At 41.0% G+C, this 25,572-nt stretch overlaps 3 protein-coding genes across 7 annotated transcripts; all 3 read right to left on the reverse strand.

Annotated features, from left to right (window-relative positions):
• Positions 1–1,646: 1,646 nt before the first annotated feature.
• Positions 1,647–4,117, reverse strand: LOC139918501 (GTPase IMAP family member 7-like). The gene is made up of 2 exons (XM_071907914.2): positions 3,788–4,117; positions 1,647–2,919 (listed from the first exon to the last, which is right to left on the reverse strand). The coding sequence occupies exons 1-2, from the start codon at positions 3,834–3,836 to the stop codon at positions 1,961–1,963; spliced, it is 1,008 nt and encodes a 335-aa protein (XP_071764015.2). The 5' UTR covers positions 3,837–4,117; the 3' UTR covers positions 1,647–1,960.
• Positions 4,118–5,921: 1,804 nt separating this feature from the next.
• On the reverse strand, positions 5,922–10,038 carry LOC139918446 (uncharacterized). 2 transcript variants are annotated; one of them, XM_078284493.1, is made up of 4 exons: positions 9,661–10,038; positions 9,310–9,378; positions 8,727–9,019; positions 5,922–7,925 (listed from the first exon to the last, which is right to left on the reverse strand). In XM_078284493.1, exons 1-4 carry the CDS (start codon positions 9,887–9,889, stop codon positions 7,032–7,034), a joined length of 1,485 nt encoding a protein of 494 aa, XP_078140619.1. In that variant the 5' UTR covers positions 9,890–10,038; the 3' UTR covers positions 5,922–7,031. The 2 variants fall into 2 exon arrangements, with proteins under 2 accessions (XP_078140619.1, XP_078140620.1); XM_078284494.1 differs by lacking the exon at positions 9,310–9,378.
• Positions 10,039–10,407: 369 nt separating this feature from the next.
• On the reverse strand, positions 10,408–21,215 carry sp100.1 (SP110 nuclear antigen, tandem duplicate 1). 4 transcript variants are annotated; one of them, XM_071907954.2, is made up of 16 exons: positions 20,763–21,215; positions 19,142–19,316; positions 18,216–18,446; positions 17,950–18,069; positions 17,421–17,554; positions 17,232–17,276; positions 17,081–17,129; positions 16,218–16,319; positions 15,358–15,489; positions 15,045–15,184; positions 13,868–13,936; positions 13,388–13,521; positions 12,634–12,751; positions 12,392–12,466; positions 12,063–12,206; positions 10,408–11,883 (listed from the first exon to the last, which is right to left on the reverse strand). In XM_071907954.2, the coding sequence occupies exons 1-16, from the start codon at positions 20,904–20,906 to the stop codon at positions 11,773–11,775; spliced, it is 1,923 nt and encodes a 640-aa protein (XP_071764055.2). In that variant the 5' UTR covers positions 20,907–21,215; the 3' UTR covers positions 10,408–11,772. The 4 variants fall into 4 exon arrangements, with proteins under 4 accessions (XP_071764055.2, XP_071764048.2, XP_071764059.2 ...); XM_071907947.2 differs by having other exon boundaries at positions 16,212–16,319; XM_071907958.2 differs by lacking the exon at positions 13,868–13,936 and having other exon boundaries at positions 16,212–16,319.
• Positions 21,216–25,572: the final 4,357 nt, after the last annotated feature.

Genomic DNA, 25,572 nt, shown 5'->3' on the forward strand with positions numbered 1-25,572 from the left:
TTGGTTCAGCACATTCAAAGATATGAATTTAACATCTTTTAATAAAAATCTATTAAGTAGCCAAAGTCTAATAGCATACAGTCTCAATACAGATGCAGGAAATGATTTCCATAGACAACCTATTTAATTCCAAACAGGTTACTAGTGGACAAACTGAATGCATTTAGCTTATGAAGTTTGGTGGACAAACTGTACTAACTGGGCTTTGAACAACATTATTGTTACGCAGATATTTTAACCACTAGGCGACAGGTATAGATAGGAGACAGGATAAAAAAAAAAGCAAAGATATTTTATAAAAGTGTGACCCATGGTGTGGCCTTTTAAGTAAGTGTGATGTAAATCATTTTCTGGTTATTTGCAATGGCTAAACTTTATATTGGAAAATATGCCTTTTGTTCTTGGCAGATTATGACTTTTGAAAAGGACAGGCCTGGATTTGAAAACACATGAATGGCATATGCTTTACCAATTGAGCCAAACACCTGACAAGATAGTTTTGTTGAGGAAAAAAGAAATAAAGGGAGAAATATTGTGATACTGCAGCCTATGATTGAAAGGTTTTAGAACTCTGATAAAGCTGCCAGAGGTGAAAACAGCAACACAGCTGGCCCGCGTGTTTGGCTATTCGTTTATATCATTACGTCTCACGGAATTCTCCATGTAGCACACGTTAGTTTCAGGATTGGTTATAGGGTCTGAAATCGCTAATTGCAGGTTTAACTGTGTCGCTGATAGAAAAGGGCATTTAAGACAAAAGTTGTTTGAGATTGCTAAAAATATTGGTGGGGACAATAGGGGTTATACGCAACTGATTTCTGCATTCTGTTAAACAGATTTGCTCGTTTCCGGTTCAGTTCCACTTTACCGAAAGCTCATTGTTGTACCAGCTACGTGTGGATATGGCGTTGTTTTATTCACTGTGTCTTCGGGAGCTGCCAAAGATGACCGTTTCCAATGTATATCATATGCAGGTTGGCCTCCAAGACTCCCACGACCAAACTGGATGAAGGGTTTAAGCTATACGCTTCTTCATACATCTGTGACTTAGTGACTATGAGGGTAGCTGTCTAGTACTAGCTAGCCGGCTAGCTATCTAGCTAGCTCACTACCTAACACTGTTGTTATAAGAGAGTCTCACCCCAGCAAGTTTCTGATTGATTGCTATATATGCCTACATAATCATGTTGTTTTATTTTCATCAGTATCGAACAGAGACCGGCTGACTGGCGAAATCGGTATCAGTCATGATCCCTGATTAGCCTACTCCTATTCTGAGAGGCTTGATAAATATCATGTTATATTTATCTGGAATAAACTGGAATTGAAACTGGAAGTGCATGTGAACAGACTAGCAATCCAAGCTGTGTGGCTTCTTGTTTTTCCTCATAGACCTGACAGGCTGCTGTCCTGATACTGAATTCGCCACATTTAAATGGCATTTCACACAATATATATATTTTTTAAAGAAATGCTTCTCCAGTGAAAAAAATTGCTTCCTATATGATTTTTTTTTTTCATTTTCTTGCTAAATTTAAAAGGGACACTGACAAGAGAAGAGATGAATAAATACATACATTAATTGGTTAATGAAGCATGACAGGTTTTTTTTTCTTTTTATCTATTTTAATGATTCAACAGTATTCATTTCTACAGCACAAAATGTTGTATTAGCTGTTTTTTTTTTACAGGTGCGCTACATCAATAGTCAACATTAAATTCAACCTTAATCATGACAGAGCAAGAAAGCCATAAAATGATAAAATGGAACAAAAAAAATATCATTATTTGATGTTATTGAATTATTGACTGATGGATTTCTGGTAGCATATGTTTTTTTGTATTTTTTTTTCAAAATGTTCTCTTTTGGAATGAAACCCATCATACATATTGAATATCCAGCATGGATTGAAATATGCTTCATTAATTACCAATGGATGCTTCAATATCTCAAAACACGTTATTTCTGTTTATTTTTAACATCCTGTCTCATTTGTGCTGAAGTAGTCGAATATCTGTTTTGTAAAATCCAAAACAAACCTATCCCCCCTACTAGCACCCATACTTGTGGTACCACAAGAGCCAAACACACAAGAAATGCTACTGCAAAGGCCACCATGCGTCTGACTTTGGACATATTCTTCGTCTCCCTTTCGGCATCCGCTCTTGCCTTCTCCTCCTCTTTTCTCCACAGCTTCCTCTTTTCCTCCACCAGCTCTTTCCCCTGGTAATGCTCCTGCAGCTTTGTCTCCTCACGGCTGATCGCTTCATCTCTCTCTGCCAGGAAGCTTTCCTGTCTTTCCCTGATCGTCCTCTCCTCCGCGGGGTAGAATTCTGTGCGGTAATAGCCCCCTCCGTTCAGGGCCACCAGGGTTTGGATCTTCTTCAGGAAGCTCTTCACCTGCTTCTGGTTCCCTTGGTCCTTGTTGTTGAAGACGTGGAAGCCGCCGCTGCACTTGCGTATGAAGTTGCGGAGGTTCTCGTCGCTCTCGCTGATGACGTCGTTGATTGTTTTTCCCTCCAAACGATCCCCGTGGGTGAACAGCACGATGGTGTAGTCCCACACCTTTGGGCCGAACTTCGTCTCGATCACCGCGTTGGTGTCTTGGTCTTCCTGAGTCATCCTTCCCAAGGGGACCACGACCACAAAGACGTGCGGCCCCGGCTCCTGGAGTTTGACGCTCTTCAGAATCTCACGAACAATTTCCTCCTTCTTGCGGACGGTCTCAAAAAGCCCCGGTGTGTCAATCACAGCGATAGGCTTATCATTGATCTCCCCCACTGCCTTCTCGCAGTGCGGAGTGACTCTCTTCAGCTTCATGTCTGATTTAAACTCCTCTCGTCCCAGCATGTTGTTTCCACTCGAGCTCTTGCCTGCCCCGCTCTTCCCAAGCAGCATGATCCTCAAGACCTCTGGCTCTGTAAAGTCAACAAATAGGAAACACTTCACTTTACAATGGCTTTATCCCAACATGCCTTTTCTCACCATCATCGTCACTGTGTGTGTGTTTTCCTTTCTCATCTTTACTAACATATTGTTTCATTGATGTTCAACATTTTGGATTTTTAATTGATATACTTAGATTGTGTTATTATATCTTGTAAATACATTACATTTCAAGGAGGTATTCAGCTTGCACAATATCAGTGTATTTACAATATTTTGCAGATGTGTCTTGACTGTGTTCATTTTCAGTTATGAGATAAAAAGTTAATCAGCCTACTGTTTATGATCAGGGAAACCTGTATGTGTGCATTTTAAGTTTTTAACTTCATATCAGCTTGAATATTGCCCACAATGATGTTCTGTGGTAAATGTAACACTTCCCCTGCTTTCCCCCACTCCTTTTACAGACCCACCCTCATATCACACAGCCACTCAGAGTGCACATGGGTGATTTACTGGAAGGAGCTGAGCTTCCTGAACTGCTGAAATAATGAGGCATGTGATTTAAAAACAAGAGTTGCCGAGTGGACAGTTCACACAAGTAAAACCCATGGGGGTTTCAGGAGTTGTTTGCCCCCATCCCCCACTGCTTTCATGAAAGTGAAAGTAAAGTGCAGCATGAGAAACTCAACTCTGTTCTTACTGAGAACATGCTGTAAAGTCACATTCACCCCTTAAACTTCAGAAAGGTCAGAAATCCTCATATTCCTTCCTGTGTAAATCTATATTTGTTCTACCAATGTTTCCATAAGGTGTTTGTGTTTGTGGGCAGAAACAATTGAAAGGTCTAACTTTGAAGTATTAACTGTTAAGAATTAAAAGAGTTCATTATATACTTACGTCCCCTTGGATTCTCTTGCTCTGTGTCAGACATGCTGTCTGGGTTCATGGCAGAAGGAGATGCAGCACTGTTCAGCTATCTTCTAACTACTGACTGACAATATATTCTGTCAGCAGGCTATAGACAGACAGTACACCAAGATCAGCTGCCCTATATCGTATCTGTATTTCCAGTTTTTACAGCAGTCTCTGTGCAAAGGTTGATGTGTTGCCCTGTTGCCGCCTAGAGTGTCTTCGTAGCTATTCTTCTCGACAAACTCTGATACCCAAGTCTGGTTGTTTTTGTCCCCTCTCCAACTTCCTTGCTATTACACAACGCTCGGCAAAGGTTGAAAGTGAGCAACTAGTAGCAGCACTCTCCAGCACCCCCTGTTTCCAGTGAGCAAGTGTGAAAGTGAAAGAATGGATGAAAATGAAATGAGGGCAGGACACTGACTCAATTCAGGAGTTTCAAACAAATTTTCAAGAGGCCAAGAGTCTAAGCTCTTAGTAGCTCATGCCCTCGTGCTACACTTTATGTATTATGTAGGGGAGTTTATGTAGCATTATGTAGCATTCACCCCTTATTCAAAGTACAAAACCAGAGAACAGTCTTCCCCTTCTCCCTCTGCTCCTCACCACCTGATAGGTCAACACACCCCACCAAATCAGAGTGCTCACATACAGATACAGTAACATCTGTCATCTTACCATTCCAGAGATGCCTATATATGTAATGTGTCACCCATCATCAGTGATGTTCAGTGTTAGGTTGTGAGGCAATATGGCTGCCTGTGGCATTTGTACCAGATGAGGAGGAGGAAGAGACTGAATGAAATTAATGAAAGACATCCAGTGGGAGGGGAAACCACTCAGTGTCCTCTTAAAGACTCTAGCTGCGTTTCATTAGTCATTTAATCAGCCCTCCTTCACTTCCCCTCGGCACTTGATAATACGGAGCACCATATGTAACGCGAGTGGCCACTTGCAGAGCAGGGGGGCAGGGTCCGAGGGGGAGCAGAATAATATTTGAAACGGAACGCACTTGCCCTTAAGCAGGCCTAATAATTAATAAGAAGAATAAATAATAAAAATTACACAGAACAATGAGGAATGAAATATTGCAGATGAGTTCATTTAATAAATATGTCTAAATCCTCTAAATATTGTTTGTGTACTTGCATTTATATTTATCACCTGTTCGTGCACCGGAATTGAAGTCTACATTGTTGTTGACTCGCTCCCTCGGGCCTTGAAGGGTCGATCTCAGAAAGTTCACTTGAGTTATCAGAGTAATGGAACGACACTTAAGATGGCGACGGGGATTCCCCCGAGAGGAAGTGCAGAGGGGAAGTCAACGAGGGCCGGTTGAAACGACTAATGAAACGCACCGTAGGGCTTCTTTTATTTTTTGCCATATCAACACAGCTGATTGGAATTTGACTTTCTGTAGCTCAGGTTAAAAACACATAGCAACAGAAGTCATTTACTATACAATTGCATACATACCCACTATCCTGTTAAATTACACTTATTTTGAGGGGTCGACCTTTGACTTTTCAAGCGTACAAGCACTCCTGTGGATCTCTGGACCACACTATAAAAATCACTTCAGCAGCTCAAACACCACTTAGTGAATCAAAAGCACCATCTAGTGGTGCTTTTGCAGGTTAGTAATACTAACCCTAACCCTCCAGACAACAGGAGTAAAACTCAAGCATCTGAGAGCGAGATCCACAGTACAGTACAGGTCAGAATCGAAAAGTAGACCACCACAGTAGTTTTTTGTAGGCTCATTTGCTTTGGAAAAAATCCGAAATTTGCATGGAACATGCAAACAAATTAAACAAATGATGCAGAATGTAGAATAAAGGTGCTCTTTCAAAACATATTCTTTGGAATTTCTCACTTAGTTGTATTACAGTTTTGTAAATACAAATACAAAATGTGCTTAATAAATCAAAACCTATCAAAATAGTTGTTTTAAGGATATTGTCCTCAACTACACTGATGCTGTGTTGAAGCCAGCTTGCTTTTTGCATTCTGCAGGACAATCCAGCACAGATGTGTGGCCATGCTCTCCCTATCAATAAAAGGTCATCTTTTGAGAAGCATATAAAGATGTTTTTTTTATTTTAAACCTCACCTTACCAGGAAGTTGCATTGAGATTAAGAAACTCACAACAAACATGTAACATTGTACATGAGCAGAAATTCAGCCAAAACTACATAAAAGTGCAAATTCAATAACAGACCTTCATGTGACAAAAAACAATATGAATTTTTTTTTTTTTTTACAGATAACAGAGAGGCAGACAAGTCACATTCACCTGATCATGATCCCATCTTGATACCATGGCTTTTATTTCTTTACTAGCACTTCTCTATCATACATGACCACTCTTGGGACACTGGAGTAATCATGTTACATCTGTTCTTTGTGTGTTGAAGCTTTGACCCTTGCACTCTTTACTCTTTCGGTTGTCGGTTATGGTGAAAATCTACAATAGCAATGTCACCTTCTTCTGTAGTTACACTCAGTACATCACAAGGGTGTCAACTAAATGGCTACAATGTAAAATGTAAATGGAGAGCATCCATGCAGATGGAGACCTGTAGATATGGAGCTACCAAGAGGAAGGAGGCGAGACAATAGGCAGAGGAAGACCTAGAAAAGTCAAATTCATCATGTTGATTCTGTTGGAAGCAATGGGATTCACTCTTCTAGGACCAGAGGGTGAAAGGGTATGATTTATTTTATCTTTATTTTATGGTCTGAGAACATGTCTTCTTTTAGTGCAAAGTATATTGAATAAAAATGTTTGACGAATGTGGTTTAGTTTTCCTCCTCCTTTATGTCTCACAATCTACATTGTCCCAGTAAGGACACAACAATGAAGAAAATAGTGGTCTTTTTATCTAATAAATAAAGCAACTTTACTTTACATTTTTTAAAATTAATGCAGCAGGATATTCCAAAAAAGCAAACTGAGATGCATGTAACCAGAGCACCCTAGTTTGATTTAAAAACATGAGCTGTTCCTATCATTTCATTTCACTTCAGTTAAGTTCTGGAGAATAAAAACCGTTTAAAATACATTAGAGTCTATGGATGTGGACCAAATATGGGTCTGTTTCTTCTGGGTCACCACATGACAGGAGTACTGGGATGTTTTAATAAGCCTGGGACTCAGGGTGAGACGAAACTTCCCATTTGGATCTGAGATCAAAGAGTTCTCAGAGCCCCTCAGTGTTTTACCCCACATCACTTCCGATCTGCCAGTCTCTGCAGGAGGGCGATGACTGTGTCCTGTTTGGAGGAGAGGAGCTCCAGGGCCGTGGCTATCCTGCTGAGGGACTCCGCCATGCGCGCTTCCCTCCTCTCGCGCTTCTTCTCCCTGGCTTCGACCCTGCGGCGAGCCACTCGATCCAGGTAGGCCTGCTCCTCTTGCCGCCTCAGCATCTCCTGCAGCAAGGAGGCACTGCTTTGCTCCTCGTTTCCCACCTGGTTCTGTCCTTCTGTCCCCGTCACGGTGGTGGAGGAAAATGAGGTGGACATAGAGGAAGTGAGAGAAGAGGAAGCAGGAGGGAAAGAGGAGGAGAGGCCGAGGAGATTCTGATTGTTGCTGAGCTGTGCGTTGCTAAGGCGAAAGGGGGCGACGGCTGACGAGAGGGATGGAGCTTTAAGGCTTATGTAGCGGTGGGTTTTAGGGTCTGTGTTATTGGTTGATCCGAGGGAAGGGGAAGGAGAGCTTGTGTCCGTAGGATAGAGTGAAGCGATGGAAGAGGGAGATGGAGCAAGGGTGGCTGGCTGAGTACTAGTGGTAACAATGTCACCGTTAAGGACGATTAGCGGCTTGAGTTCTGGAGCATTTGTTCCTGGGGCGATGGTGGTTGTAGCCATGGAGGTTATGCTACTGTCGTTGCTGATGATGTTGTTGATTTGAGTGCTGGCGGCAACCTGACCCATCGATTCCATGGTGCCAGTGGTGGCAAAGTCACCATAAGGGCGGATGATGGTGGTGGCTTGTGGAACCTGGGGTTTTGCAGCGATCTTTGCCAAAGGACCAGACAGTGTAGCGACAGTGTTGCCGGCTTTGTTTTTTTTGTTGTTGATGATCTGAGCACCAACAGTGTCGCTGAGAGTGGCATCCATCAACTAGAGAGAGAAAAGAGAGATACAAAGAGATGAAAAGAAGGGGCATTGTTTCATAAATCCAAAGTAGTGGCTGACAAATGCCCAGTGTGCTCATCACAAAAGTAATCTGTAACGCTCCAGGGTATAATATACAATTTCTCCAAACAGGTTAAAAAGAACAAAATCCCAAACCCTATTTTGTGGTGAAGCCTGATATCTAATGGTGAAAAGTAGGGTACTGAACTGGCCATCTGCTATTAGCTGGTCTTTTGTGCCAAGTGATGCCACTTTCTATAGAGTACAGGTAAAGTACAGTTGTCAGTTCCGTTTCCAGAGCCAGTTGCATGTCCAAATTAGCCCCATATTTATTTAAATGTAATAACCCACTGCGCACTAGACATCATTTCAACGTTGTGTCTATGCTTTAGCTCTCATATAGCCATCTTTTTTGGTTATGTATATCCCAGTTTTAGACCAAGCAGTACATACATTATTACATATTTAAACAATGCATAAACAGCTATGCACCAGAGAAGTCCACATGTACAAGATAATGCTTTATTTTTGTCATATACCCCAGAAGATGCAGTTTAAGACATAGACATCTACTAAACTTTCACTTTTAAACCCTGTGTAGCCTATGTATCTATAACCACCAATGTAAAATTGTTTAGTGGGAAGATTGTATGACGTTTTTTTATATTTTCATATTAGTCTAACAGTGGAGGGAAATTTCCAGCATTGCAATAGACAGACTGCACAGGGGTAACACTGAGCATTAGAACTATGTCCCCAGGTCTCTTTTCTCACTATAGGACCTACATCAAAGAACTCCCAGGAAGTCTTGGCATGCCCGGTCTCACGACTGCGGTCTTTAACCCTCTTGTAGGTGACAATGAGGTTGTTCCACTTGCGGCGGATCTTTTCGACGGGAAGGACGTGTCCTTTGGCAGCCATCTCCTCCTGGACGCTCTGGAAGAGCTGCGAGCGTTCCCGGGTCTCGTACAGGCCCCAGCGGCGCCCCACGGCCTCGATCAGGCACAAAACAGCTTTGGAGGAGAAGTCTGAGCTGGAGGTGAAGGTCTTGTCTGAGGGAGTGGGTGGCATCACCGAGGCTGGGAAAAGCATAGAGCAAGAGGAGGCTGTCAGAGAAGATAAGAGCTCCAAGTTAGCAGTTCAAGATCTCATGAACCGGTGTTTTCCCTGCCACAGCATTTCATTTGAACTGGCTTTGGTGAAGTTAGTGTCGCACGGCTATTTCTGATTACTTTTAGTACCAGTAAGAAGTTGCTTCTAGAAGAAATACTGCTGTAAGCCCTCATACTGACCATAGACAACACACACACACACACACACACACACACACACACACACACACACACACACACACACAATTTCTGCTGACCTGGAGCTATCTTCAGGTACGTTTTTCCATCCCCTGATGTAGCGAAGAACCTGTCTGTACTCACAGGATCTGATGGTGAGACAAACAGACATTTACATGTAATAGCAGATTCATAGAAGTGACTTAGACCTAACAGCAAATCCAATGAACTGCTACTTTGGGGACAGGCATTGTCATCAATGCTATGATGATGTGAGAGATTGATATCTAAATGTCATTTTATCAATATCAGTATGGACCTAGGCCGTCTTTAAGAATCCTCTGGATATTAGGTTCCTCGTGTGTCGTTTGAACTAACGCATCATGAAAAGATAAATTCACTTGAAACAATGTAGTCAATTACACACTCACACAGTAGTAGAGAAGTGGTGGTCGCGGCTGCTTGCTGCTCTGTCTCACCCAGCTCCTCTGTAGTCTGATGCACACCTCCTCCTCCTCCTCTGCATGCGGCATCGTCGCAGGGCGCAGACGGCTCCCCCTGACTGCCCAGAACGAGCGCAGATGCATTTTCATCGACTGCTTCAATTTTCACGTGCATTGTTGCGACGTCGCTAGTACTTCCGTGCAGATTTCCCTCCATGGTTGGTGCAGAAACACACGCGCGAGAAGCAAGCGGAGGAGAAAGCCTGTTTGGCTGCGCAGGCGGCGCATTGGGGAAAAGTTTCAGCCGCTGATGCTGCCTCTTTCACGGAGTTAACCGCCGGTATTTAAGGCTTAAATCAACCCTCCAGTGGGTTAGTTTACTTATGAGTGCGGACGGTCAAAGGCCGTCCACTGTATTTCATGCTGGGCAGAGAAATGGCTGCGTTTTCCTCTGTACAGCCTACGTATGCGCAACGCGGCTGCGCAGCTCTCAGCAGGGATTTGCTGCTGGCAACTGTGACGATGACGTCAGCAGACCGCACGCACTGCAGCTCTGACCCAGCAGAAAGTTAACTGGATAATAAAGCTTCAAAGTGAGATTATTGGCATCACATAAGGATTATTATCAGGATTTGATTCGCCTAACAGAATTATTAATAATAGGATTAAGAGGAATGTATTGAATGTTATACAATAGGAATAGCCTATTACACTTAAAAAACTGAAAACTTGTATTATTTATTATTTTCAAAACAGACATCCGGGTGTAGGCAAGCAATACAACTCCACAGTACAATATCTATGTACAATACGCTATTGATCTCTCTCCCATTGCATGTTTTTCTATTATTCTCTCTCTCTTCCTATCACACACACACACACACACACACACACACACACACACACACAGTGACTGTTTGTGAAGGAGGGAGTCTCTCTCTCCCTCCAAAGAATACTTTAATTGCTGTGTCCTGTGACTGATACTTTGGTTGATGTAAACCTCTACACATAAATACATTTTCCCTATTCAGACTAAGTTTTGAAACCATGGCATGCCATGTAACATCAACAATATCAAAACAATATACTGTATATTAAAAAAAAAAATCTTCCAGTTCTTGTAAACAGATGTTAGAGCAACACACATTAAATGCATTTACCCATTGACTTTTAAGGCCTTGAGCCTGAGGTCACATCAAGTGCCAATGTCTCACAAATGCCTGCAGAGGCCTGAGATGCCTGCATTCTAGCAAAAGTTTCATTATGTTGAAAAAGGTAGAATGATTTTGCACATTTCAAATTATCAAATTATTTCAAAAAGTTTTTTATTCACAAAAAAAAAAAAAAAAAGATTTTCAAACAAAATGCAAGATGTATTATTTGTTGAGATGCGATTGAAATGGCAAACACAATATGGGTTAATATGAGAGTATCTGTAGTATCTGAGTATATGGAGAGTATCATTCCAAAATGAGATGTCCACTGTTTCAAAGTGGTGATGTTTACAAAATAATGGATATCACTAAATTCAATCAAATATAGTATAGCTGGCCTTTATAGTATTGTAAAGGCCAGCAGGCAATTTAAATCAATGATTGGAAAAATAACACTTTCACAGACGGTATCCTCTATATTTTAGAGTTTTTCCAAAATGGACATATAAACTTTTGGAAATGAACTCTTAAGGGCTTTTCACATAGCACATGCTTAGCCTAGGGTAATCTTAACACTGGGTTAACCGTTATCTGAGGGTTATCTTAACCCTTTTTCACACACAGACATTTAATCCATAGCTAACTATTCACACAGAGCTCTTCTTAGCCCAGGGCTTACATGTCCGAAGGTACACGTGACCTATGATTACATGGCATGTAACTGGGCTACCGTGTCCATTTGATTGGACAATACACAAGTCTTCTAACCCTTTTCACACAGCCAACAGATATATTTTTAAACTATTTTCTGGGGTATAACCCTAAAAAGTCGGGATAGCCGTGTTCTGGAGCAGGGTCAACTAGTCCCGGGCAAGTTAGCCCAGGGTTAAAAGCCCTTTACAATGTTTTCCCAATATTTGCCGATAGTCTGAAGAAAGATTGTTTATCAATCTCCTGTTGGATTAACAGTCTCCTGTTGGATGCTGAATACATTCTTAAATTCTCTCTCAAATAACTCCTTCAGTCTAACGCCCATGGCCTGGAATTCTGCATTATCCTGCAAAAGAACATAATAATTAATAATAATAATTAATAATAACATTAATAATAATGTCACCAACTGCTGATGCACACCTGTTTAAGTGTGTGAGAATTCAAAGTATTTGGGAAACTTAAAACTTACATCACATTATGACCTACATGTCACCTTGAGGTTTGAATGATACTGTTTCTTACCCTGTTGAATGTCGCACAGTTGGTAAAGATGAGCTGGACGTCGGACACAAACTCTCCAACAGTCTGGTAGCATCTGTTCAGAAGATTCTCTGCTACCTTCTCCAGCCACATCGGACTCCTGATCAGGTTTGTGTAGCCTCTCACCTGTTGGCGCCAGGCAGAGATTAATGTAATATACTCACTAAGAACTAGACACTGTGTATCTGAATTTACTAGAAAATATCATTAAAATGTGACTTTATTGTAAAAATTACAAAATAATTGGTATAATAATTGTTATGCACAAAAGGGAGTGTGTGTATGTGTGTGAAAGGCAGAAGGAGACTTACATGGATGCTTGGGTCTGTAGCAAAGATTTGGTCCTCATCTGCATTGTACAGAGACAGGAGGAGATACTGGCATTCCTGTTAGTGTGAGGAAAGAGGGATGGGTCGCTGGATCAGCAGATGGATGGAGCAACAGATGGATGTTCATATACATGCAATTTGGTTGTTAGACAGATGCAGATCGATAGAGAGAAAGGCAGAGAGAGTGAAAGACAGAGGGAGAGGCAGAGATACAGCGTCCTCACCAGCAAGTGCTCAGATATTTGGCGGGACAAGGCTTTTTCATGGGTCAGCTGAGCAGAGTAACGCCATGCTTGACTGGCCTTTAATACACAGAACGTACAAATCCATGGACTGTCATCCCTGTTCAAACACAAACACACACACGCACACATACAAATACACCCACACAAACACACACATACAAATACACCCACACAAACACACACACATACAGAGTCTGACAATTAACAATGCTGTACAGAAAACAGATCTCTCTGAAATTTCTTGATGTATTTTAACTTTTTTAACCAGATTAATCCCATTGATATTAATAGGATCTTTTCAAAGGGAGACCCGGCCAAGAAAGCAGCATCAAGATAAACATAAAAGCTGTAGACCAACAACATACAACAATGTATGGAGTCAGAATAAACAGTCAAAAGCCCTATTCACACAGGACTAGTGTTTCATGACATAATTCATGACTTACTCGCAAACTTTTGCATTTTGTGAAAGGATAATGAAATTCACTGAAATCACCAGTGCCCATATACAATTTGTCAGTTCATGATTTAGTAACGCAAAAAAAACGCAGAAAGATAGAAATCACTGAGAGTTTGAATCGCATAGGATTACGTCCCCAGGTAATATTAGTCTCAAGCGAATATAGGGCTACATAAAAGAAAGAACAAGGTAAAACAGTGCATAAAATAGAGAACAGAGTAACAACAAAGTCAATTTTTCTACATCTTGCTTCCCATTCTTCTCAAAGCTCACCCCAACATGGCGTCTTCCACATGAGGCAGATGACACTCCTGGTGGAAGGAGCGAGGGCACTGATCGCACACCACCAGGTCTTTCTCTCCTTCACTTCTACAGATGAAACACTCGTCATCGTTCTTCTGACTCTCCTGCCAACGCATACGTGAGAGAATCAATATTTATTAGCAACGTGATTACTGCATGCTTGTTGCATCTTTCTGCACTACTCTGACAGGAACATTTTCCTTGTTTTGAAAATGTAAGTTTGATTCTTTTCAGTCCCCAGAAGGTACAGACTTGTAGCACTACATTACGGCTATTCAACAGTGCAACATTTGAAATGTAAAAGGCTGCACTGACTATTGCAGTACTAATGCAGAACAAATGCAGGATAGATGTGAGAGTCTTCTAACAATAAGTACCCGTTCTGATACAGTATGTTGACAACATGCCGGCTTCTCTGACCGTCTGAAACTTACAGATACACAAACTTACCTGGTTTTTACAATCTGGTATGCACAGTCTGCATTTACACAGCATTGAGTGGATTTCCAAGACATTTGCCTGAAATAGACAGATGAATAGTCTCTTTCTGTGTGTTTCTTCAGTTATGCTTTACCGACTTAACATCCAAAATTTACTCAGATCTTGTGACTCTCTCTTAATCTCTCTGGCTACGGTTACATTTGTCATTTCCACATGACTTTTGAGAACTGACATTTTATAAAATCAGATCACTGTAGGTCCACTGTATGATGACTGTTATGCCTCTCCTGTGGCTGTATTTATTTAAACCTGTGTCTGCATTATTTTCATCTATTTACATTGCTAGTATGTGCATTGTGACTTGCATCCAGACTTCATGACAACTTCTAAATCTGGTTTTGAAGATTCGATTGAATACTAATACTAATGCTAATTACTAATAGTTTAATATATAAAAACTGTCGCAACTTTTGCACAGGGGTTTTGATGTCTATTGGGTGTCCGTCTTTGTTGGCTCTGTAAGTGAAATAGTTCCATATTTGACTGATTCCTGGCACCAGTTCTGTCAACCAGTTCAGGTGGACTGGGATTCAGTTCATGATGTAGTGGACTGTTTGACTCTGTCACCACGTTTTCCTCTGTTTGACTTTGATTGAATTGTGCGCTGATTGCTGCAGTCCACTGTAAAGAGCCAGACTGCGGATTGATCCAATCCTTCTTCTTTTAACTATTCCAATCCACGTGTCATCCCCTTGTATACGCCGTCTGGAGGAGACGCTGAAATGGAATTTCAGCTTGCAGAACACATTTGGTGAAAGTACTGAATGTTTATAAAATATAATATTGAATTGAATCTTTTCCAATCTTATTTAAGTAGTATTGAAGTTTTGCTTATTGTGACAATATTAACCGTTTCAGGGGAAAATCCAGTTTTTGTGCATCCAGATCTGTCACTTAATGCGTCCAGGTATGATCAGATGACAAAAATCACAGTGAAATGTCAAGTGTAATCGTAGCCTCTCTGTCTCTCTCACACACAAACATGGACAGTTAATAATTCAAGACATTATGAATCCTATATTAGTAGATTAGTACTGACAACATACATATGAACATTAACACATATACACACGCACGTGCATGCACACACACACACACACCTCATACCTCCTCTGACCATGGTTACCTTTAGGAGGACAGCAAGTGGTTTCCCCTCCCACTGGATGTCTTTCATCCAGGAGGCGTCTGGCTGAGATGATCCCTCCTTCACAAAGTCCACTGGGCTCATCCAGCTCTTCTCAGTGCGAATACTCTTCCCACAAGTCCCTGATGGGGGAACACAGAGGAGGGGGCACAATTCATTGAGTTTATTGTTAGTTCGAAACGCATTACGTTGTTGACCAGAAAGTGCTCTACTTGCATGACAGTCAACAGTCTAATCTACCACACAATTAGTATATGTTATACTGTATAGTACACACACACACACACACACATACCTGATGCAAATCGGTCTTTGTGTAATGTCCCAGCTGCAGCTCCACATGTAACTTTGAACAATGTCTTGCTACTGCTGTCATTGCTGCCACCTGGCTCCTGTAGAGCCGCATCCTCCTCTTCTCCTTCTTCATCTATAATGAATAGAGGCAGCAAGAACAATGTGATCATGAGAATACACAACCACCACTAATTGCTATAGTGGTGGTTATGTATGTTACAATTGTTACACATCGAGAATAATTCAACTATTCAACAGAGCAACATTTGAAATGTAAAAGGCTGCACTGACTATTGCAGTACTAATGCAGAACAAATGCAGGATAGATGCGAGAGTCTTCTAACAATAAGTAACTGTTCTGATACAGTATGTTGACAACATGCCGGCTTCTCTGACCGTCTGAAACTTACAGATACACAAACTTGTTATAATTATTAACAAGTAACATTATGTTATAATTGTTACACATCGAGAATAATTCACCTAATTTCTATTATTATTGTTGGCATTAACATATTTCAATTATTTCAACATTCAGGGTTCCCACAATCACCGCGACATCAAATTCAAGACTTTTAAATTACTTTCTGTGGAAATTCAAGGACTCACAATTGGCATGTTTTAGGGTAAGACATGACACTGATAAAAATCAGATATCACAGAGGCCTCACATTTTACTTGTGATCTTGTCAAGTCAAGAAATCATGATGAAATCATTCATTTTAAAACACCTGCTGTATCAATCATCCATTTCTTTTCTAAAACATTTAAGGCCATATTTTATTTTTCTCAAATCCCCTCACTTTCAAGGATTTTCAAAGCCTGTGGGAACCCTGAATATCACTCTTTACAAACCTGCACCTGTGACATCTGATGAACTTTCTTTGTCGCTTGTTGAAGCCTGGTCTTCCTTCTCCTGGTCAACTTCCTCATTTCCATCCTCCTCGCCATCTGTGTCCGACCCTGAAAAAAGATGCAGAGATCAGATGCGTGGCCATTTTACCCTCTCATGCATCTATTATTCATGTCTCCTAGATTAGTACTGCAGAAGCTCTTTCTGCTTCTTTCTCAATGTAATGTAAATTTGAATAAGCCTCAGTAACAAATATGTCACTTTGTTTTGAGCTGTAACTGTATTTCCCTCTTGGGCCAATCAGTGTCATTTTGAATGCTGGAATGCAGCAGTGAGATGCATCATTTTCTCAAGTTTTGTCAAAATCGGATCAGTGGTGTCTGAGATTTTGCACGTGACACGGATGAGTGAACAAACGATGCAAGCGCCCCCTTTGGGCTGATCAGTGTAACTTTGAAAATGTGAGAACGGAGTGGTGAGATGCATCATTCCCTCAAGTTTTGGCAAAATCCAACAAGTAAACAAACGTTGTTGTTGCCCTCTTAGGTTAATCAGTGCAATTTTAAAGATGCCAGAATGGAGCAATGAGATGTATCATTCCCTTTTGTGAAAATCCAAGTGGCGTTCGAGATATTGTGTGTGATGTACAGATAATTAAACAAACGTTGTAGCACTCTCTTCAGGCCAATTAGTGTAATTTTGAAAATGCCAAAACACACAGGCGTGATGAAGTTTCATCAAAATCCAATCAGTGGTGTCAAAGATATAGACCGACAGATAGAAGGACGGACGAGGACCGATCCATAGTCCCTCCCTCAATTTCCTTGTGGGAGACAAAATACAATTTATAACTCAGAAATCTGCAACAAACCTGTGGTCAGGCTCTGAGATTGTTTGGATCGAAACAGCGATTTCTGGGCCTAGCAAGGGACAGACAGAAAAAGGAGGATGGGTCAGATTTTGTATCACTAAAGAAGCAGTTACACTACTAAGTCTGAATTTTTTTTCTAATTTTCTTTTACCTTTGTACGCAACCTTTTATAGCCCGGGGACTTCAGGTGTCCATCCTGCAGTGGATTCCAGAAGAAACAAAAACAAATGTGAAGATATCTGACCAGGGCAGGCACACTAGCACGGCTGAGGTTAAAGAAAAGCAAACTATATCATATTGTTCCACAGATATTTTAAAATAAAATAACTTTAAATAATACCTGTATGAGCTTTCGCAGGGGGGTGTCCCTACATTGGATGCTCACTTTCCAGTTCTTACAACTCGCCTTCCCTGCAAACTTCTCAAATTCAGTGGGAGTAAACCACTGGTTCTTGACCACGATGCACTTCTCCCCTGAAACATCCAAAAGATCAGGAAATTAAACAACTTTAACAGACAGGAAAAGAATTGATGATGATGATGATGATGATGATGGTAGCTGATAATGCCTATGATGATGATGATGATGATGATGATGGTACCTGATAATGGCATGGGCACACATGCAGCAACATGTTCTCATTGACACGCATGCATTTTTTAATAATCAGTAACAAAACACACTGATTCCAGTTAGTTTTTTTTTCTGTCACAGCAGTGATATAAAGCTAGGCTATAGGTAGTAATGTCATTCTTATCTGTGTCCTTATGTAAGAGTTTTCTTCAATATGAATATTTAGTTATCCTAGTATTAGACATCAATAATAGTGTTTTTTTTCAGACATTCAAGCTTGCTTGCCCCCTCTAACCTTTAGCCAGCCTGTCTCTGCTCAGCGTCCCCTCCTGGTCTCCACAGGTCACCGGCAGCTGGGTCTTATATAATGCCCAGGTCCAGATGTCCCTCTTCTCTCCCTTCCTCAGAGGAGAAGCTGGGGGATAAAAACACAATAGTTGAGAAATTCTCTTTCACTCACACAGATGCTAAGGTGCCATTAACATAATTTACGTTCACATTCACCAGACAAGATACCCAACCTTGGAACAACGCAGTGTAATTGGTGGCAGGATGACTTACAGTAGCTTGGTTTCTGGAGTTTCTTCTTTTGACTCGGAGTCGACTGGGAAGACGGGCCGGGCTGCTCCTCATCATCGCAAACACTCCCAGTTCTCTGTTTCTTCTTCTTTTTCCCCGTCTTCCCCTCCTTACCCTCTCCCTCCTCGTCTTCTGCAGGCTCCTTCCTTTTCTTCCCTTCCCTCTCTTCCTTTTCCACCCTCTCCGGCAGTTTGCTGGAAAACTGGAAGGACCCTGTGTTTGAATAGAAATTGGAGCATAGCTTAAGATATCAAGGAGACACCAGCTGTTGATGTGTCTGTGTCGTTGTCATCATTAACATCACAAGCACAATCACAATAATAATCATAATCATAATCACGCCACTACCTCCACTATCATTATCCTCCTCCTCAGCATCATCTGTTCATAATCATCCTGCATAACCTCCTCAAAAATTATCATTATAATCCTCCTCATAATAATTACCATTACCTTCAACGATATCATAATCATCACTAACAACACCGTCATCATTCATTCATCATCACTCCTCCCTTTCATCATCATTACTATCATAATCATCACCAGAGTTTCATCATCATCATCCTCACCATCATTACCACTAATAATTTACCACCTACATCATCATCGTCATCACCACCACCAAGACCTTGATCATCATTACCACTAACATCGGCCACTGCCTTCATCATCATAAAATTAACCACCTTCAGCAATATCACCACTAGAAATTAAACACGTCATTATCATCAACATCATCATAACCTTCACCAACATCACCACCAAAATCAGCAATCAAGTTAAATGTATTGACGAAACCAAGCCTACCTAGATCTAGCTAATCAACAAAACACATATCACAAAACTAAAACGTTTGACATCATCATCCTCATCCTCATCAAAAGGTGAGTGGAGACTGAGCTGACCGTCCATGAGGTTGTTGCGCAGCAGTCGCAGGGTGGGGTACTGGTTCATGATGCTCTCCTCGAAGACACAGGTCCAGAATAGCTGGATGTGCTGCGGTCGCTTACTCTCCAGCCAGTCCAGGACTCCGTACAGGCCGTTCCTCATGTTCTCTTTGCTCTTCATGCGAATCACCTTCTGCACACATGTAGGGTTGCAGAAAACATGGTGGAGAGGAATGAATCATTAAGTATTGGGTTCTTAATCAACTTACTGTACTGTTTCACAATAACAAAAATTAAAGGAATAGCTCAGTGCTGTAGGGCGAGCGGCCAAAGCATCGTCAGTGAGGAAAATATGGGGGATAATGAGGTAAATACTGGACTTTTGGACACACAGTGCATTCATTTGGCTAAACAATACATGGATTATGCTGCAGCAGCTGTTTGGAGAAATCTGATGGACATTTTATGTAGTTTGGGATCAGGCTGAGATGGAACTACAGGGGCTAACTGGCTCTGTGTTCAGTGGAGTTTCAACTGACATTGAGTAGCTAATGACTGAATTATGATTTTGTGGTGAACTATTCATTTAAGTTTACACAACATTCTGACTTTTGTAGCCTGTTGGTGTAAGATCAACAGACTTATTATAGGGTATGAATAATAGCGTTACATGCATATACTGTACATGAATACTGGTTAATATGAGTTGTACAGCTGAAGCTGAGAGAAACAGATTAATCTTTATAATTAATCTGACTCCTGCTTGGTAAAATAAAGACCAAAATACAGAAACAAAAATCTGTCAAACACAGCAGACTTCCTAATGAACATATAATGAAGGTTCTATGGGGGAAAAAAAAGGAAACTAGGAAGGTTTAGGCCACTAATTGTTTAGAGAGGTTTATTTGTTTAGGGACCAATTAGGCTATGCTAGGCTATTATTACTACTATTATTAGGCTATTCATCTAAAAGTTGAAAGGCATGTTGATTACATTTACTGTGAACTGAACTCTAAAGTGATGTAGTAAATCTTATGGAAATAAACACTGCCGGTCACATTCACATCTTTTGGTGAAACTACACAATTCATGGCGTTTGCCTATTTCACTTGCCTTGCTTTCCACCTCTGCTTTGACTACTGTAGATATCACCTAATATGAAGAAATTAAAGCTTTCTAATTTCATATCAAAATGAAACAAAAATAAATAAATACATAAACCTGTATAGGCTACATGCATGGCATTAAGCTAGCCTACACGGTGAAAAAAATAAAACCTCTACAAACTGTAAGCTATTTAAACCATTTTAATACAAGGCCTACTTTTAAGGTCTTTTAAGTAATTTACTTTAGGCCTAACTGACTTTTAAGGACAGGCAGATACCCGTAAAATGAAATAAGCTAACATTAAAATGTAACTATTCCTTCCTTTACTTACTTAGGACCTCTCAAGGACGCCTGGCGGTCCCCGGTCCCCACTTTGACAACCACAGGCCTTACTACGCACGCGGGCTTCAAGTGCAGCCGCGCGCCAAATCATTCAAACAGGCTCTATTGACTTCTGCTTCTGACGAGGTGAGGGTGTGTGTGTGTGTGTGAGTAAATGTGTAACTAGCACCTCACCCGCTCAGTACCTCACCTTGTATCTGTCTTCCGGGATCAGGTTGTGATCCCTCAGCTGGTTAAGGAACGTCTGCGGTTTCTCCATGCACGACATTTCTGTCTTTTTACGGTGGAAAAACTGCAGTAGTTGTTCAGGCTCGAGGAAATCCAGCGGGTCCATGAGCGCTGTCACACGCCTCTCCTCACCAATATGAACCTCAGGTATGCGGACCCAGCGAGGTCAGAACAGCTCCAAATGCCCACCAGAGCATGCAATAAAAGTAGCAGTAGTTTGCGGTGGTTGCCTCGTTTCTTATGCCAGGCAATAGTCTGTAGTCTATCCCATTAATGTCCTATTTAAGGCAGTTTAGGCTCCTCCAGACAACAGCTGCGCACAGTGAAAGAAAACAGCAGCAGCAGGAATATTCTGTAGCCTATTTATCAGGAATCAAAACAAAAATAACGCGGCTGATTTCGAAGAGCAGGCCAAAGTCCCTCCGGAAGCGATCAAAGCTTTTCTTGTGTGAGTGCCCACACAGGCTTTCTCAGTTCCTCCTTCCAGTGACGTTTAGAAAGTGAAACTATTTTTTGATGTGGTTCTGTTTAGCGGACTACAAGTCGCGCTTCAGGTCAGTGGCAGACAGGGGGTTCCGTCAGCTGAAATAAGAATAAGACTTCCGGTCCGATTTTTTCCAGAATAAAAGCGTGATTTCTACAAATCCACAACACTCAAATATTGACTAAAAACAAATCTTTTTGCACAAAAAACAAGTAATTAAGCAACAAAATACGACTATACAATCTCTAAAATGTTTTTTTTATCATAAGAATTGTAATAATTTAGTTGAAAGACAGAGATTTGTCATTTTTGGACCACATAGGCTAAACACTGCACAGGTCACCTTTCATTGTAACTGCACAAGTTCTATGTCAAAACACTCCTACAGACCAGTACTTTCACTACACACCAACATTTAGGTCCAAGCTGTTTAAGCAAAGTCATGACAGGCACTCAAAGTCAGCCATACTGTAATACTGTGACATTTGTAGAATAAAGCCTTGCCATGTAACAGGGCAAATTCTAATCTGTGGCTAATTTGCCACAAAAAAAATGGAGATGCAGAGATAACACCATGTCAAGATACCATAACATCTCTAATACTGCTGCAGATCCACTTACAAGTGCATGTCCAATGACTGTTCGTTACATTCTAAACATAGTGTGGATAAAGCCGATAATGCATATCTTGATATCAGCAACAATTCGTACACAGATAATAAACACATTAGTTGTGCATTTTCCTGTACTGCAGACACTGTAATTGATAATACCTGTGTTATTCCCATCAAACAACGGGCAGGCAAAACGCATGCAAGAAAGTGAGTGGGACAGCCAGGCAATACAGCTTGATCTGTAGTTGTTGAGAATGAAATAGATGAAAGAACAGCCTGCCTAATGTACAGCTTGATCCACCTGTTGTGGAGAGGGAAATAGACAAAAGGTCTACAAGGCTGCACATATTTGTTATCCCACTTTTGTGAGCCAAAAATTGAGGAGTCTTTGATGTGATAACATTAGTGTTCTTCCTGAAGTTCCAGAACTACCAGAAAATTGGTGGAACTTTGAGTTGGTGATGTTGCCAGTTATTGTAAAATCCCAATGGGGAAGGTATATTTGTAGATTTCACCAAGAAAAGAGAGTATGGTAACAGCATAGTATTAGATGTTGAAATGATGGATTCACTGTTGCAGTATGAGAAGGAGCTAGTAAAGATATTTCATCCACTACAAAGATTCCTAACATTGAAAGCAAGGATGCGGAGGGACCGCAGCTGATGTGTTCAACCAGGACCAAGACACACAACACTACACTGTTTTTTTGCTACTTTGCTACTATAATTATTCTATACTTTATTTATTATGTATGTATATATTTCATATCTAATTTGGCACATTTCTAATTTTCAGTCACACCTGCCACAAACCAGTAAAATAAAGATTTTACAATGTGAAAATACTTGACTTGAGACTATTGTGTGTGTTTCGAATGTGTGTCTTAGATACTTTATTCTACAAATGTCACAGTGTTAAGAGTATGGCTGAGTATGAGTATGGCCTGCCATGACTTTTCTTAAACAGCTTGGGCCTAAATGTTAGTGTGTAGTGAAAGTACTGGTCTGCAGGAGTGTTTTGACATATAACTTGTGCAGTTACAATGAAAGGTGGCCTGTGCAGTGTCCAATTTAGTCGGAAAATGTCAGAAAGTGTAATATATGCAGGGTTTATAGTTAAGTTATGGCATTTTTTATTATTATTATGACATCAAACATTCATATGGGTGCTCACTTATTGAATTTGACGATTAAATACAAAGTAATTGGTTTAAAACAGTATTTATACATGTTTAAAATCTTGCGCTTTTCATTCATTCATTCATTCATTTCTTGCCACACATTCGATTTCCGTTTCCTCAAGCATATGCGAATGAGCAAGTGACAAGTATTTGTGGAACATGGAAGCCTACACGTGTGGATTGTCTGTGGGTTACAGTAAAGTCTAATAAAAACTTCCATTGCTTTCCAAACGCAGCCATTACCACAACAACAACGCAGCTGTAGCCCGCGGTTTCTCCTCCACCAATCAGAACACGGCTTCGCTTCGCCATTCTAACTGATTATGACATCGGTGGATGGAGCTGGACTCTGCTCTACCAATCAGAGCCTGTCTCAGCTGCACTGATGACGGCACAATCAGAATTGTGATGTGTTTAAAAGCCGTGGTTGCGCTCAGACCTTTGCCACGCTCCCCGAGGCGCTGGTACAGCTGTTGCTTGGACCGCGGCAAGAGGCTCTCCGTGGGAACCTCTTTACACCGCCCTTGATGGTCGTGTTTGGAAAGTTCCTCTGTCAAAACCGGCACGACACCGAGAGATGGAGCGGGACCGTCGGGGGACAGATGCGAGAGGAACGAGTAGGACGTCGAGGGACGGACGAGATCGGCGGTGTCTCTCGCGTCACTCGTGCCGGATCAGTTTTTGATAGGGTTGTAGCCAAGGAGGTTCTGTAGCCCCTTGTCGAAGTCCACAGTAAGAGCTCCACCAGTCGGGTCTCCGGGGAACGTGGTGGGTGCTGCCGCTGCTGCAGCAGTACCGTTTAGCCTGGTGGTAGTTAGTCAGTAGTGACAAGCAACAACACTGCTGCCGCTGCTGCAGCAGTACCGTTTAGCCTGGTGGTAGTTAGTCAGTAGTGGCAAGCAACAACACTGCTGCTGCTGCTGCTGCTACTACTACAGCTGCTGCAGCAGTATAGGCCTAGTAGTGGCAGTTCTCTAATGACATCTCCAATTACATTATGACTAGCCAAAATGCTAATTTAGATATCTCGAATTACATTATGACTAGTCAAAATGCTAATTTAGATATCGCTAGATAAGCACGTCATCATGGTAACAGCTGTGCATATACAACTTCCTGTGGCAAGTTTCTTTTTGCGACTTATTGACAAACCAATCCAACAAAAACAACAAAATCGTAATGGTTACTAGCACTAGATACATAATGTAACAAATTAAACATTTTGGGCAGGTTGTGGAGCGATTTAACGTGAACGTGAAAAGGGCCTATACACATAAATTTGGACAAATTTGACATATATTAGTCTTGTAAAGTTTTACTTTTAAATGGAAAAATAAGCGTTCTGCAACTTTCCTGATGCATTGTATCTCAAACTTAGACTGTAAAAAACATTTTTTTTTTTTTTTTACCTCGCTTTACCTCACAAACATTACCAATAGAGCCAAACATTCTACAGCCTCAAAGTGCATTTAAAACTCCTGTTTAGTTGTCACATACTGTCAGCCTTTGTATCGACAGCACAGTCAATCAATCTGAGTCAGAAAATGTCTTAACAGTGACAGAGACAGCAACACGTAGCACCATACTGCTATCACACATTGGGTCTCTAATGTATTTAAACTACAAAAAATGTCTATTAGGGGTAAGAGGGATGTTAGGATGAATGTTTTTTTTTTTTTTTTGCAGTGTAACAAATGCACCTCACCTAGTTGAAGTGACACCTAAACTTTTCAGGGGTTCAGCATTCGGTTTCAGAACCTCAGCCTATTGAATTATTCATTTTCATATTCTTATGATCTAGGGTGTAAATGAGTTGGTGTAAATACTGCTGTACTCACCATTGACAGGGGGCAAGGTAAGACAAAGTTACTGAGGCTTTCAGTACACCGAGCTGAGCTACTGAATGTATGTTAGGACCAACTTCCCAAGGCTGAGTTGCATCCGCTTTGGCACAGTTCACCTCTCAGTTTTTAAGACACATTCTTTAACCGGTCTCCCTCATTGTCATCCCTCATACATCTTCCTTTCATGACTAAATTAGATTTAATAGGTGAAATCAATAAATGACCTAGAGTCTATTTCACAGAAAGAACAGCTGTTCCCAATATTTTGTAGACTCAGGGTTCCCTTCAAAATCCTTGAAAGTTTGTGGATTTGACAAAAATAAAATAAGGCATTACAAGAATTTGAAAATGAATGGATGGCCTTGAAAGTACTTGATTTTTTCTTTAAACACAGCACCCAACACACTTCACATCCTGAGGTAAACCACGATGGATGTTTGCATGGATATAGCAGCTGTTTGAAAATGATTTCACTGATTTCTTGGCTTGAGAAGATCAGTGAAAGAAATGAAGCCTCTATGATGTCTGATTTTGAAGTCACAGCTTACCCAAAACATGCCAATTTTGAGTCCTTGAATTTCACTAAACAAGACCTTGAAAGTCATTGAAAAGATTAAAAGGCCTCAGTCCTGATTAAAAGGCCTCAGTCC

This window comes from Centroberyx gerrardi, chromosome 7 (genome assembly GCF_048128805.1).
Source record: "Centroberyx gerrardi isolate f3 chromosome 7, fCenGer3.hap1.cur.20231027, whole genome shotgun sequence".
NCBI classification, from domain to species: domain Eukaryota; kingdom Metazoa; phylum Chordata; class Actinopteri; order Beryciformes; family Berycidae; genus Centroberyx; species Centroberyx gerrardi.